This window comes from Protobothrops mucrosquamatus, unplaced genomic scaffold (assembly GCF_001527695.2).
Source record: "Protobothrops mucrosquamatus isolate PMUCROS unplaced genomic scaffold, P.Mucros_1.0 scaffold386, whole genome shotgun sequence".
NCBI lineage: Eukaryota > Metazoa > Chordata > Lepidosauria > Squamata > Viperidae > Protobothrops > Protobothrops mucrosquamatus.
In genome coordinates, this window is record NW_015386718.1 from 11,589 (window position 1) to 25,047 (window position 13,459).

General features: G+C 33.0%; 1 protein-coding gene across 1 annotated transcript in view; it reads left to right on the plus strand.

Annotated features, from left to right (window-relative positions):
* ATP9B (ATPase phospholipid transporting 9B (putative)) overlaps positions 1-13,459 on the plus strand; it is a 127,604-nt gene that overhangs the window by 4,423 nt on the left and 109,722 nt on the right. The window contains 3 exon segments of the mRNA XM_015815923.1: positions 6,766-6,916; positions 9,702-9,815; positions 12,947-13,055. Coding sequence (XP_015671409.1) covers positions 6,766-6,916; positions 9,702-9,815; positions 12,947-13,055 — 374 coding nt within the window.

A 13,459-nucleotide genomic window follows, 5' to 3' on the forward strand; every position in this document is an offset into this window, starting at 1 on the left:
CTCCTGTCATTTATAAAGCTCTTGTGTTGTACTCTCATGCTTGACTTCAGCAGAGTCTCTTGAGTAAATTAGTCTTGCATTGTCAGGAGCACTCTTATTTTAAGTTTATATTAAATGCACCTTTTGCAATAAAGAACTATAGTAACGGTTTGCTAAAGATTTGGGTATTTGTTTTTTGATCACACATTAGAAGTGTGGCATTGTTCATGTACTTTTGATTTCTACATGCAAAATTGTACACTACTTTCCTTTTCTCTTTTCCTCAGGGATCGTATAACTCAAAGAACTATTAAGTAAAAAGGCTAGTGACATACTTTGGTTCCATGTCTATAAGAAAATAGATATGAAAACAAAATATGTCAATAGCCTTTATACATAATGTAATAATTAGAAAATTTGAGATAATTGTGTTCCTTCAGATGTTAATTTTCTGCAACCAGCGCCATCATGGTAGTGATAAAGGATCTTGGATGCTTCAGCAATGCCCACAATTTTTCAATTCCTAAACTCGAACATATCAGACAGTAAACCTAAAACAAAGATTAGGAGCAAATTGGGATTAATTCTAGACATCTTCTACAAAAATCTTCTTTTGCTTCCTTATATTCCTTTTCTCCTAAATGTCAAGTACGTGCACAACTCTTTTGCTTCTTATAGGATATGGGATTCCAGTGTTAATATAACTCTGTTCATATTATTTAACAACTATATGTCATTGATAAATGGACTGCAGTGATGAACCCAGCTTCTGCAGGTTGATAAAAAAGTTGGATGCTATATTCCCTTTGCTGAACTGATATACATGTCAGGCACCTAGTTTTTCTTGTTAAAATCAGTACTTGCAATTTAAAATTTGATGTGAGAAAAAAAGCCATTATTTTTTGAGGTTTTTCCCCTTGCAACATTTCATAGAATCCGAAGACAGTTTTTCTATGTGTCTTATAATATCTGATTTGCAATTGTTGGGTAAAGTATTATACCCATGGCAGCAATCTAGTACATATAGATTTAGCACTTCAACTTTGATCTACATATAGTCCTCACTTACCAACAGTATTTGGAACTAGGATTCTGTTGCTAAGCAATGCAGTCACTAGGCACATGTCCTATCACCATGCCAACTTACGATGGCAGTTCCAGCAGCTCCAGTTACTGCTTTTAGGTGAAGCCACATGACCACAGCATCCTTCGGTCACTTGATCACCATTTGCAACCTTCTACTGGCTTCCCTATTGACTTTGCTGGAAGCTGGTGGTGAAGGTCGCAAATGGTGCACATGATCATAAGATGCTGCAATGTCATAATTGTGAGCTGATCACCAAGTGCCTGAATTACAATCACGTGATCACAAAAACCCTGTGACAACCGCAGCTATGGAGATCCATCATAAGTACACCCAGTTCAGTGATGTTGTAATTGCAAGCAGTTCCTGAACAAGTGGATGTTATGTTGTGTATATGTTCCATATGATTGCTGGGCTCAGTTGAAATGTTTTAATCCATATAGCTACTAATTATAGTTTATGAAAAAAATGAACATGTGGACGTTTAGCATTGGCTAGATCAGTGGTGGCGAACCTATGGCACGGGTGCCAGAGGTGGCACTCAGAGCCCTCTCTGTGGGCATGCACGCCGTCGCCCCAGTCCTAGGCCTTCAGCTGGGTTTTATAAAACCTTTTCGCTTTAGGCCTCCGCCGCCGTGTACAAAAAAAAAGGTTCAATCAATCAGTCAATTTCAACTTCTCGCGGAAAAAAAAAGAACTTGCAAAGTTGGAATTGATTGATTGAACTTTTTAGTCCCACCCAGTCTGCTGTTACCACCGCAGCCACGCCCACACAATGGGCCACACCCACCCGGCACCTGACGATGCATAAGTGGGTTTTGGGTTGTAGTTTGGGCATTCGGTCTCTAAAAGGTTCGCCATCACTGGGCTAGATCATTTTTGTCTATTGAGTTTTTATGTATTTTATTCTTTTCTACTTCAGAAAATAAGCTTTTGTTAGAGAGTCTTCTCCATATATGATTTAAATTAATCCTTTTTCTTGAGGTTGGGTAATTTGTAAAAAGAAAAAAATCATTCTATTTTAACTAGTCACAGCACAGAAGTTTGGTTCATTTGTGAATTTGTGTAGTATTTATTGATCATATATTTTTCATTGACTGTACCATATTAAGAGCATGCATAAAAGTATTCTCTGGAATGAGAATTTTAACTGAGCAATTCTTTTGTTAAGTATGATAACTATAATTCTTCTTTTTATATGAAATCTCACTTTACTCAAACATGGTTGTATAAACATGTTGATTTCAGTGATCTGTAAAGCATTTAATTTTCAGAAAAATGCATTATTTGCAACCTATCTTTATAACTGTTAAAGCCTGTGAAAATAATGAGTGTTTAGCTGTAATTATTTCTCTTCATTTTAATTTGGGCATTCTCTTTTAGCTAGAGAAATTATAATGCATGTAGATCAATACTCTAGAGTTCTTTGGGCTGGATTGATTTTTTTTGTCAAGAGATTTACATTCCATTTCTTATAAAAACACCTTATCCCTATTAAAATGATGCTACTGAATGGCATTTCCATTTGAAATGAAGGGGATACCAAATACTTGGATTAATTTGTACTCTTAAGATGGCCTATATACACTTTCATTAAAGTGTAACATATTTGTTGTGTAGAAACATGGGGGTTTAGTATCAGATTTATTTAATAACTGCTGATTTTTTAAAATGCAACCTTCCAGAAACAAACTGGGGAACTTATTCTTCCTTCTTGTATTTATCACTCTAAAAAGTTATTCATAGATTTTAGCAAGCCTATTTTGTTTCCCAGAGGAACCCTCCATTATGGATCATAGACCATACTGGAATATACAGAGCATACCAAAAGTTAGGCCGCATAGATTAACCACAGTATGCTTTACTAATTGCTATTTTTCATGTTACTATACTTAGGAATGCTCAAAGATTGTGCATAAAACAAATAAGGAGTATTAAGAAAAGGGCAACCTATTTGAACAGTTAATGTAATTTATATAATGAATTATCTATTGGGCCTGACTTTAGGTATACCCTGTATATGCTTGTATACATGAGACAACAATAAACTTGCCTAATAGTAAACTAAAACAAAAGAACTCTTTAAAATGTTCATTGAGATATTATTTTGTACAGTTTATTTTAGTAAAATAAAATACAATTAATGAAGTTCTGGTTTGCGCACACCACTTAGGCTGCATTTTGGCTTTCAGATAATACATACAGATTGTGCAAATAATAAACTACTAAGAAAAGATACTATACTTGCCCTTAGCCAAAACACCCAAGAGATATTGCTGCATAAGCTGTTAACATTTTTTTTGTTTTTTATGCTATGTTTATTTGTTTCTTATAATGGTCCTGGTCTTTGAGCATACTGTACATAAATAGATAAACTAATAGGTGCAAATAGATTGAACTAGGGAAACTCTTGTATCTTTATGCTGCTGCTCTCACACTTTGAATCACACTCTGAATCTTGGCCAGAAGGTTGGGAGTCATGGAGTTTTGGAGGGAGGGAGGAATCTTTTGTGTTTCTTCATAAGAGAGATATCATTGGATGTTATCCACAGTTTTCTGTACTAAGTTGACTCAAATAGTCTTTTTTCCCCCCCTGTAGAATTTGCTGGCTTTGTCACAAGCTTCATAATAAATATTTGTTTTAAAAGCTGGATAGTAAGTAAATGTAGATATGCAGCCATAAACATTTTATACCTCGTGTTCCAATTTTTACATTACGTTAAATTTATGAGAAATAACTATCACTAGTACCTTTTATTAGCAACATGAATATTTTATTCCTAGAGTTGTTTTTAATCCTTAGATTCCAACAATATATTATCTCTGAATATAACTAAATGCTGTTGCTTATTTAGAAAAGCCTTCATTAATTTGCTGGTCAGAGAAACATGGCCAAAAGGAGACAACAACATTTCCATAGAAAATGAAAGGACTTATTTTGTTTCTGCATGGAAATGAACTAATGATGTAGGTTTTTAGAGTATTGAAACCCATTTGCTTGTAATAAATACTTCAGCATTGAATTGTCAAAATCTATAATTATTTCCATCGGTGAGACCTCAGTGCATCTGAAGGCTTAAAGTGTGCTTATCTTTAAGTGCCAATCAGCTTTTCTCAGAAACATCACAACCGCTGAGCTGTGTCAAACTTTGTTCAAGTATTTGTAATGTGTTTGTTAAGTCGATTGTGTTACTTGCTGCCTAAGTTTGTAAAGGAGGGAGAAAAGGATAAGGTGGAAGGGTTGCATGATCATCCTCCATTTGTAAAAGGCTCTTCATTCAAAATATTCTGATTTGTAATCTGAACTGGGCAAGATATTGAAAGAACTATAGTGAACGTATATGTGTATCCCTTCACATTCAGCTTTTTGATTCCTGGCAACTGCACAGACTAGTTAGTTCCTGCAGTTTTCTTGAGAAGGGTTTTTTCAGAAGTGGTTTGCCATTGCTTCCTTGCTAAGGCTGAGAGAGAGAATATGTTTGTGTGAGTAGCCAAAGTCACCCATCTGGTTTCATGCCTAAAGTAAGACCAGAACTCACACTCTCCCAATTTCTAGCCTGATGCCTTAGGCCAGGGGTAGACAACCTTGGCTCTTTTATGACTCGTGGACTTCAACTCCCAGAATTCCTGAGCCAAGTTGAAGTCCACAAGTCATAAAAGAGCCAAGGTTGCCTACCCCTGCCTTAGACTAACCTGAACCAAACTGGGTCTCATAATGCTAGTAGATATTCCATGGTTATGAATTAATTTTATCCAACTCAATGCCATGTTAAAACCCTATAATGATAGGAGAAATCATTAACTATGTTGTTTATATGCTACATAGAATAATTTCTAAGACCATTTTAATAAGCATCAGGATACTGTATTATATTTTTTCGTTTATTCCTAACTAAAGTCATTAGCCTCTTTATTGCAGTATTCAAGGAAGCTATGAATATTGAGCAACATTGAGGGTGAGAAAAGAGTTTAGAAATATTTGAGCTGCCTATCAAACTCAAGACAACCTGAATCATTAATATGTAGATCCTACTGCTTTTCTGTTGCTTAAATCTCAGGTTTCCCAGTAATATGATGACTTTTGAAATCTTCCAAGCTCTTCATAACAAAAAAGTATCACACTTCTTTTTTCTTCATTTTCACCCATTTCATCCCTGGTAATGTTCTATGATACTATGCTCAGAATGAAAAAAAGTATATTTAGGACTGCAGTGTTAACTAAACAATTTGTTCCATAAAGGAAGTCATTGTCCAGCTGAACTTCAAAAAGTTCAGAGAAACATTTTTTATCTTTTCCAGCTTTAGCAAGGAATATTTCTCATCTTTCTAAAGGCTTGAGTTACTTCTGAGAGAATATTTTTCACCTATCTGAGTCCATCTTTACTTACAGATACTGTATAAAGAAGATTTTAATACCTCTCATAAGTAATAAATAGGATTGGTGTAAAAACTGTATACATTATTATTTGATTGCACTCTAGCAATTATATTTTGTAATTATTTAATTATAAAGCAATTAATGTTTAATTTGTTTTCATTATCTTTTTTACTTTAATAAGGTTTAGCTTAAAATCACTATAAAATTATTATTAGCTGTTAAAACTTGATTTGAAAATTATCTATCTAGCCCCAGGTTCAAACCAAACTGTATACAAATTACATTGGGTTATATGCTTATGCACAGATGTAATGAAATCATTCATCATTTGTAGTGAAATCATTCATCTTAATTCTGCCTAGTTATAGCCTTGCATTTTAATTTTATAATTAAATTTACAGTGTATAAATTTAACTGTGAATTAAATTTATAAAATCGAGAATTAATGCACATGAGAAAAAGAAAATTGTCATTCAGATTCTACAAGCCAGGAAGAACATGGCTAAAGCAATAGAACCATAAGGAAGGATAACATTATATTATACAATGCTGCATGTTTGAAAATTATTCCAACAATATTAAGATGTAAGTGCAGTGCTTCTTTGAAGCAGTTGTGTCTTTTTGCAGGCTTCCATTGAGGAATTGACTCCTTCCATTGAGGAGCTGTATAATAACGTATAATTTTTGAAGCATGTTAAATTTGCTGTTAGATTTCAACCAAGATTATTATTAATCTTAATACAGTACTACTTTGTCCTAGTATTATAACTAACCGCCTGGTTATAAATGGTGTTACATATACAAGAACATTTCACTTCTGTTTGCATTGTTTCATGCTCTGAAACACTGGGACCTAGAAAAGGATAAACTTTTTTGGAGTAGTTATAATGTGGAAGGTAGGTAGAAATATCAGAAATCCCTTGTAGCTGTGCCCAGATCTTTCGATGAATATTCTGAGAATCAAGGTTAGAATCTTTTCAACTGTTGAGCAGCTGACAGAAAATGATTAGCTAAAGTCATTGAGTAAATTTCACTGCCTAAGGATGGACTTGAATTTGTGTGTCTCTACTAGTAATCCAGTAGTTTCCTCATATCATACTGACTTGCTCCACTTCCAAGAAATGAACAATTTTTCATTTGGATTAGAATAACATTTTAAGGATCATTTAGTTAATTTTAACAGAGTAAGTTCTCCACTGTGTGTGATTGAATGATTCTAGTCCACATAAGAAAACTCCCAAGTTATGTTTAAGGAGTTGTAAGATTTCTTGTTGTTGAAAATAAAAGACAATGGCTCTCCTCTCTCTCCTCTCTCTTTTTGCAGTTGCTGTGATTGGCTTATAAACATTTGCCGGAGGAAAAAAGAACTTAAGGCGCGCACAGTATGGCTTGGATGTCCTGAAAAATGTGAAGAAAAGTATCCAAGAAATGCTATAAAAAACCAAAAATACAATTTCTTTACATTTATACCTGGGGTAAGGTAACCTAAAGATACACTTAATTTGCATGTTATATGTATATGCATATTGTATTTTACAGTATTATCACATGATATTTATGAACATCTAGTTTCTTGTAATAGTTTCACACAGAGGATTTTTTTTTGTACGAAGAAAGAGGTAACTGAGAGCAAAGTGGGATTAAAAGCTGATTTCTATGTTTAGTCTTCCAAAACTGAAAATCTGTTTTTAAAAGAAATAACTTTTATGTAACAAATGAAATATTGCGCTGATTACAGCTAATTTAACAACATCTTTTAAAATCAGTGACTGATTATATAGCACTAAAAACAGTTACCATAAATATTATTGATGTTCTAAATATGTGATAATTTTTAACTAGGTCTTGCCTATATATTTGGTAATTAATATTTTGTGCCAGCAGTATGTATAAATAAAAATTCCTCTTAATAACAATTTCAGCTAAAAACTATACAAACATGTCAGATGCATGGCTTAAGTTGTCAGGGAAGAAGTAGAAAAATAAATTTTAATATTTTTTTTTAAGTGTGTATTTAAATCTGTATAATAAGTGAAATGTATATGCTACATTTTATACATTAGTGAAGATATAACCAATGTTCAGAAATCAAATTGACCAAATTTATTTTCTAAAACGGTTGTAAAAACCATTCATATGCTCTTATTTAAGAGTTTCTTAAGAGTTAATTTGTCCTTTTTACAATTGTGTAAAACTGTATGTCAGAGTAACATTTCAGTTGTGGGTTATGAGAGAAAGAACTTTTTTCCCCTTTGTGTCCATGAGTAAAGTAACCCTCTTTTAAATGCAGAATAAATGGTTATAAACCTCATTTTCCAGTATGGCTAGTGGTACAGATTACAAGAAAACCCATAAATATAGTAATTCCTTTTATATATGAAAAGCATATATTGTACTGCCTATTATGTGTACTATAGGCGTATAACAAAACCCCTTATTAAGTAAATCCAGTTTAAAATAACATTCCTGTCCCTTCAGATTTTGTTTTTGCTTATTATGGTTTTCAAGATGCAGAATTCTTTTCAGTACTGACAATAATAATTTGTTGTAATACAATTTGTGCAAATCACAAAAGGGCACAGTTTGGCATTTTTTGTTCTTTGACTAATTTCACTAAATTCTATTATGACTTTAGCATTGATTCTTTTGGTAGTTAGTCTTGTACTTTCTAATTTAATATTTGACTGAAAAGTAACTCTTAAGGGAGAGGTGTTTCAATGAGTATAAAATAAACAGGCTATTATATACTGTGCCTTTTACTGCAGTAATAAATTGCTTTGTTTTTTTGTTGACAAGAATGCTGCGACTTTCAAATCTTAATTTCAATAAGAATGCAGATTTTCTAATTGTTATGCATTGGTTTTCTCTCCACTACCCCTACTTACCAGTGCTATTCAACTAACCATCACATGCATGAATATTTCTAGTACTCCCCCTCCCCGATCCTTATTAAAAAGAGAAAAAAAAGAGTTCATAATCTGTTTTCTTTTGAGTATTAATGTCAACTGTTTTCATGCAGACAAATATTTTCATCTTTGCATGAAACCTGCATTTTGTCTATTTACATTTAAAGGTCATTAAATATATATTTAGTCATTGATTACTATAGTTAAATGCACAATGTGTATTTCAGTGGTTTAGGCAGAATCCTAATGCCTATAAAGATCTCGCTTGATTTGTGAACACCTGTTGGCATACCCAGATGCATTATTAGCCTTCGAATATTTTTTTCTTAAAACTTTTCCTTAGGAAATGGAGCAATTCGAAAGCATTTTGTAATTGCACAGTTGGAATTCTATTCTGGCTTTAGTATGAATACCAATTACTGAGCTATTAATTGATGCTAACTGAGATTTTAAATTAATTAGTAGTGAGGAAGAAAATATTGTTACCCTGCTGAGATTAATTTATATGAGAATTTAAACATTCTAGAAGAAAATAATTATGTTTCATTGTAAATATAAACACAGTATTGCTCCAGCATAGTTCTTAGCTTCTGCTTGTAGTTTAGTTATAACTACTAAACCAATTTGACTTTCCTTGTATTGAAATTTCCATAATATGTTGGTTTGTCTGAAGCTTACATTGATTGCAATGTGTTCCACCCACCTACAGTCTTTTGGTAACACTCTTTATTTTCATAATAAAAATGGAAATGTATTTAAAATCAATTACAGTATTAACATTTTTTTCTAAAGGTAGTTGGGGGATAATGGCCGAACAGAGTGACAAGTTATATAATGCTAATTTCATAGTACAATAAATTCAGAGGAATTATTTTGTGTCACATACTATTTTCTCTTATAATTGTACTCTGTATGGAAAAAAAGATGTACTTTTCTTTCCTGTATCCATTATTTTAGTGCTAATAGATACACAACATTAGAGAAAACTGGGATATGATTTTTATTACATTGGTTTCTTGAATAATAACTAGATACAAGCTTAAAGCATACAAGCTGTATGCTTAAAAGGTTCTTGTGTTAGCAAAACCACTATTTTCTGAGCCCTATTTATAAGGTAGAGTTTATATCAATGTTGTAAGTTGATTTATAAGAATTACCAAAGCAATCTATGTCTAGCTTTTTAATGTTAAAAATGGTATATAAATGATAAATATTAATTCTCTTAGATAGAAGGTAGAATTCTTCTGTTAGTCTCTTTTAGGTTAGAAGAAAGTATTCAAGTCCTAAATGAAGCACCACCATAATCAGCTATGATTAGTGCCATTTTATGGTTTTCTTGTTTCTTTCACTCTAGGTTTTATACGAACAATTCAAGTTTTTCTTGAACCTTTATTTTCTGGTAGTCTCCTGCTCACAGTTTGTACCGGCACTGAAAATAGGCTACCTCTACACCTATTGGGCTCCTCTGGTAAATACAAAAGCTGTAAAAACTATTTTGTTTCTTTAGATAATGAGCAGGCTAGTTTTCACATGTCAGAGAGGGTCAGGAGATTAAGCCCTCACTGTTAACGATTGAGAGATCAGAAGTATCCCTCATCAGCCTTACATTTTTCTTCCCTTTCTCTTTTGAATTCCTGGTGTCTTAATGTGGCCTCCAAATATTTTGACTATGTGGACAGGGATGAATGGGTTGGCCAAAATACCTGAAGGACACTAGTTTGCCTGGGTTGTTGCTTTGACTGTATTTAGATAAATGTAATCACTAGCATTCCTCTTAAAGCTAACACTATAATTAACATTCAACTCATTGTAACCATGGCAATAACCTTTATATAGATTGGGGTATTTGAATGAGCTGGGGGAATGGAGCACATGATTCTGTGAGGGAAAGAGGGATGGGGTAGCTTTTCCCTCTTAATCTTTTAAGCATAATTAATGTGGATTAAGACAGTTTTTAAAAGTGTCTTTTAAATAAAGTGTAGTTTGTATGCAAAAAAAAGAATAATTTACATTCTTTAATTAAATTAAGTATTTGGGGGATTAAATAAGGTGAGGAATGGGCAGTTCAAATATTGGAATTTTTATTACCACTCAAAAGGGCTACGGGTAAGATGTTGGCTCTGGCTTGATTTTTTTTTTTAAACAGGTGGTTAGTGCACTCGGATAATTCTTTATTGAATATTCTTAAAAGTACCATATTAAGAAACCAGTTTTGGTTTAAAGTTTGATGTACTCCAGCCTTTGATAGACAATTAATTCAGCTCAGCAGAAAGACAGCATTCTTTGGTTAATTCAGTGCAATTTATTTTCCATTGATAGTGAAGATGAGCGATCTGCTATAGCCAAAAATGCCATGGCCCAATTAGGAAAAAATAGTTTTAGCCAGTATGTCATTACTAACTCCAAGCCCTAAATTCAGTCTAAGCAACCCTGCCTGTATTTGGATATAGGATTACCAGAAAATATCAGGGCCACACAATAGATTAGGAAATCAGAAAAACATTCAAGGAAAAGTCCATGGTAAGCCATTACAGGTAGTCCTCAACCACAATTCAGCCCCAGATTTCTGTTGCTAAATGAGACATTTCTTAAATGAATTTTGCCCCATTTTGCGGTCTTTCTTGGCATAGTTGTTAAGTGAATCACTAGAATTGTTAAGTTAGTAATACAGTTATAAAATGGCTTCTGACTTCCCCATGGACTTTGCTTATCAGAAGGTCATAAAAGATGATCACATGACCCTGGGACACTGCAACTGTCATAAATATGAGTCAGTTGCCAAGCGTCGGAATTTTGATCACGTAACCATGGTGATGCTGCAGCGGTCATAAGTGTGAAAATTGGTCATAAGTCACTTTTTTCAGTGTTGTAACTTCAAATGGTCACTAAACTAACTGTAGTAAGTCGAGGACTACTCGTATATTGTTGCCAAAAAACCCCACAAGGACATTAAATGTATACTTTTACTTTTGAAGTATACGTCATTTGGAGTAAACTGAACTCTAAAATTTCTTTTTATACTCTGAAAGTATAAAAAACTTCCTAAAGAAAAAACATTTTTCTAACTTAATTTCATTTTTCAAAAATCATACTTGTTTGCCTGTTCTTGCAAATGATCTTATTTCCTGCACCAGCATAACATTTAAGCAAGCAAGTTATCTTTGTCTACAATTAACCAGGCGAGTTGAAAGTGGGAAGTTTTCAATATAAATTCATTTGCTAAAAATAACAAAGGTTAGGGAAGCTGTCAAGAAACATTTACATTACAAAGCTTCCATAAAGCTTTTAATATATTATTAAAATACATGTATTTCAGCTCATATTATTAGATGAAGGAGATTGTGGATTGAAGTTAATTTCATGTGAATTGAAATTAAAAACATTCGAATGAGAATTAAAATTATTTGATTCAGGAGACCCCAAAATATGACCTGAGTATTGTTTCTTTTCTAACAGGAAAAGTTGGGTATGCATGTTAATTATTTAACATATTTCTGCACTATTTGCTTATTCCTAGCTATGACAGTGGCTCACAATATAGATCCAAAAGAATAACAACATGTCCAAAAACCACAAATGCATTCTAAACTATCAGTTCTATTTGTGGAGATTCTCAGTCATCCAGATCTAGGTGTCTCAAAGGCAACTTTTTCAACTTTTTCTGGATTGTTTTAAGAAGCCAGCTTCTTTCTAGGAAAAGAACTGTTTAAACTTCACAATTACAATTAAGTAAAATCACTAGGATCCAGATAACATTTCAAGAATTGCATTAGCTCTTAGATGACTACTTTTATTCTAGCATTCACTGCTGTTTCAGGCTGAAGAAACAAATGCTACACAAATGTTACACATTTGTTTGGAAATGCCATTGATTTCTCAGAATAAGAGATTATGTCTGTTAGTCACTTCAAACATTAGGTTATCTTAAAGTTAGAAGCAAAACAAATCTTTTAAAAGAAATAGCCATGTCCATATTTGTTTTTCCTTATAGGGAAACACACTAGCCAGTTTTTACCATATGTTTCACTTTCATTGTGGAGATCAGGAGATGGTTCAGACTTTGTATCAAAACTATTGTTTGGCATTATTTATTTTAGCCTTAGGCACATATCTTGTCTCCTTTCTTCAGTTGAGGCAGGCAGTATTTTGTTATTTAATATGAATCAATTATTTTATGGTGTTTTTTTTTCTTCAGATTGATTAATCTGGATCAAATTGTGGGAGCTACACAAATAATATTTGCTAGTTTATCTCAAACATGGAAAGAGGGGAGATGGCAGAACTCATTCATTCAAAGTCTTTACCTGCCTTAATCAGAGAGCAGAAAATTAAGACTTGCTATTGTATTTGGGTCATCCCATTGTTATAGATGTAAATTATTTTGAAGGAAAGAGATTCTGTCAAATAGTATCCTTGGATTTTTGTATAGGTATTAGATTGATTGGTTAAGCTCAGATTTTGACACATTCTTTAAAACACCCTTAAAATACCTGTTGAAATCAATATATTCCCATGGTTTTCAAATTTACTGTAAAATGTTCTGTGTTTTTTAGTGGAAATATTTTCCATTTAAGGAAATGTCTGTTGTATTTTAAACAGGGATTTGTTTTGGCTGTCACCATTCTGCGGGAAGCAGTTGATGAATTTCGTCGTTATAAGCGAGACAAGGAAATGAATTCTCAATTATATAGCAAACTTACAGTACGAGGTTAGCAATCATTTTTTATATGAATCCTGGGCAACATTCTACCTTGTAGCTTCTATCATTTACAGTTAAACCAGGCTTGCATGATTTTTGACTTACAGTATGTCACATACAGCATATAATCTATATACTGCCATCTACCAAATGATTGTTAGCTAAGGATTCAGTCTCAGGCAGAAATCAAAAAGAAGTGGTTAGCAAACTGATATAAATTGATCATGTTTGCCAATGGACTCCCTTCAGTAAAATAGATCACAGCTTGTTCAGGCATGGTTGATACTGTGAAAGGAAAACAACAGATTATACTTCTTATATAACTAAAATAAATATTGCATACTGGGCAATGTCACTTTAGCTGGGTATTAAGAAATTGAGTTCATCATTAATGAATCCAATATTGTCATTCT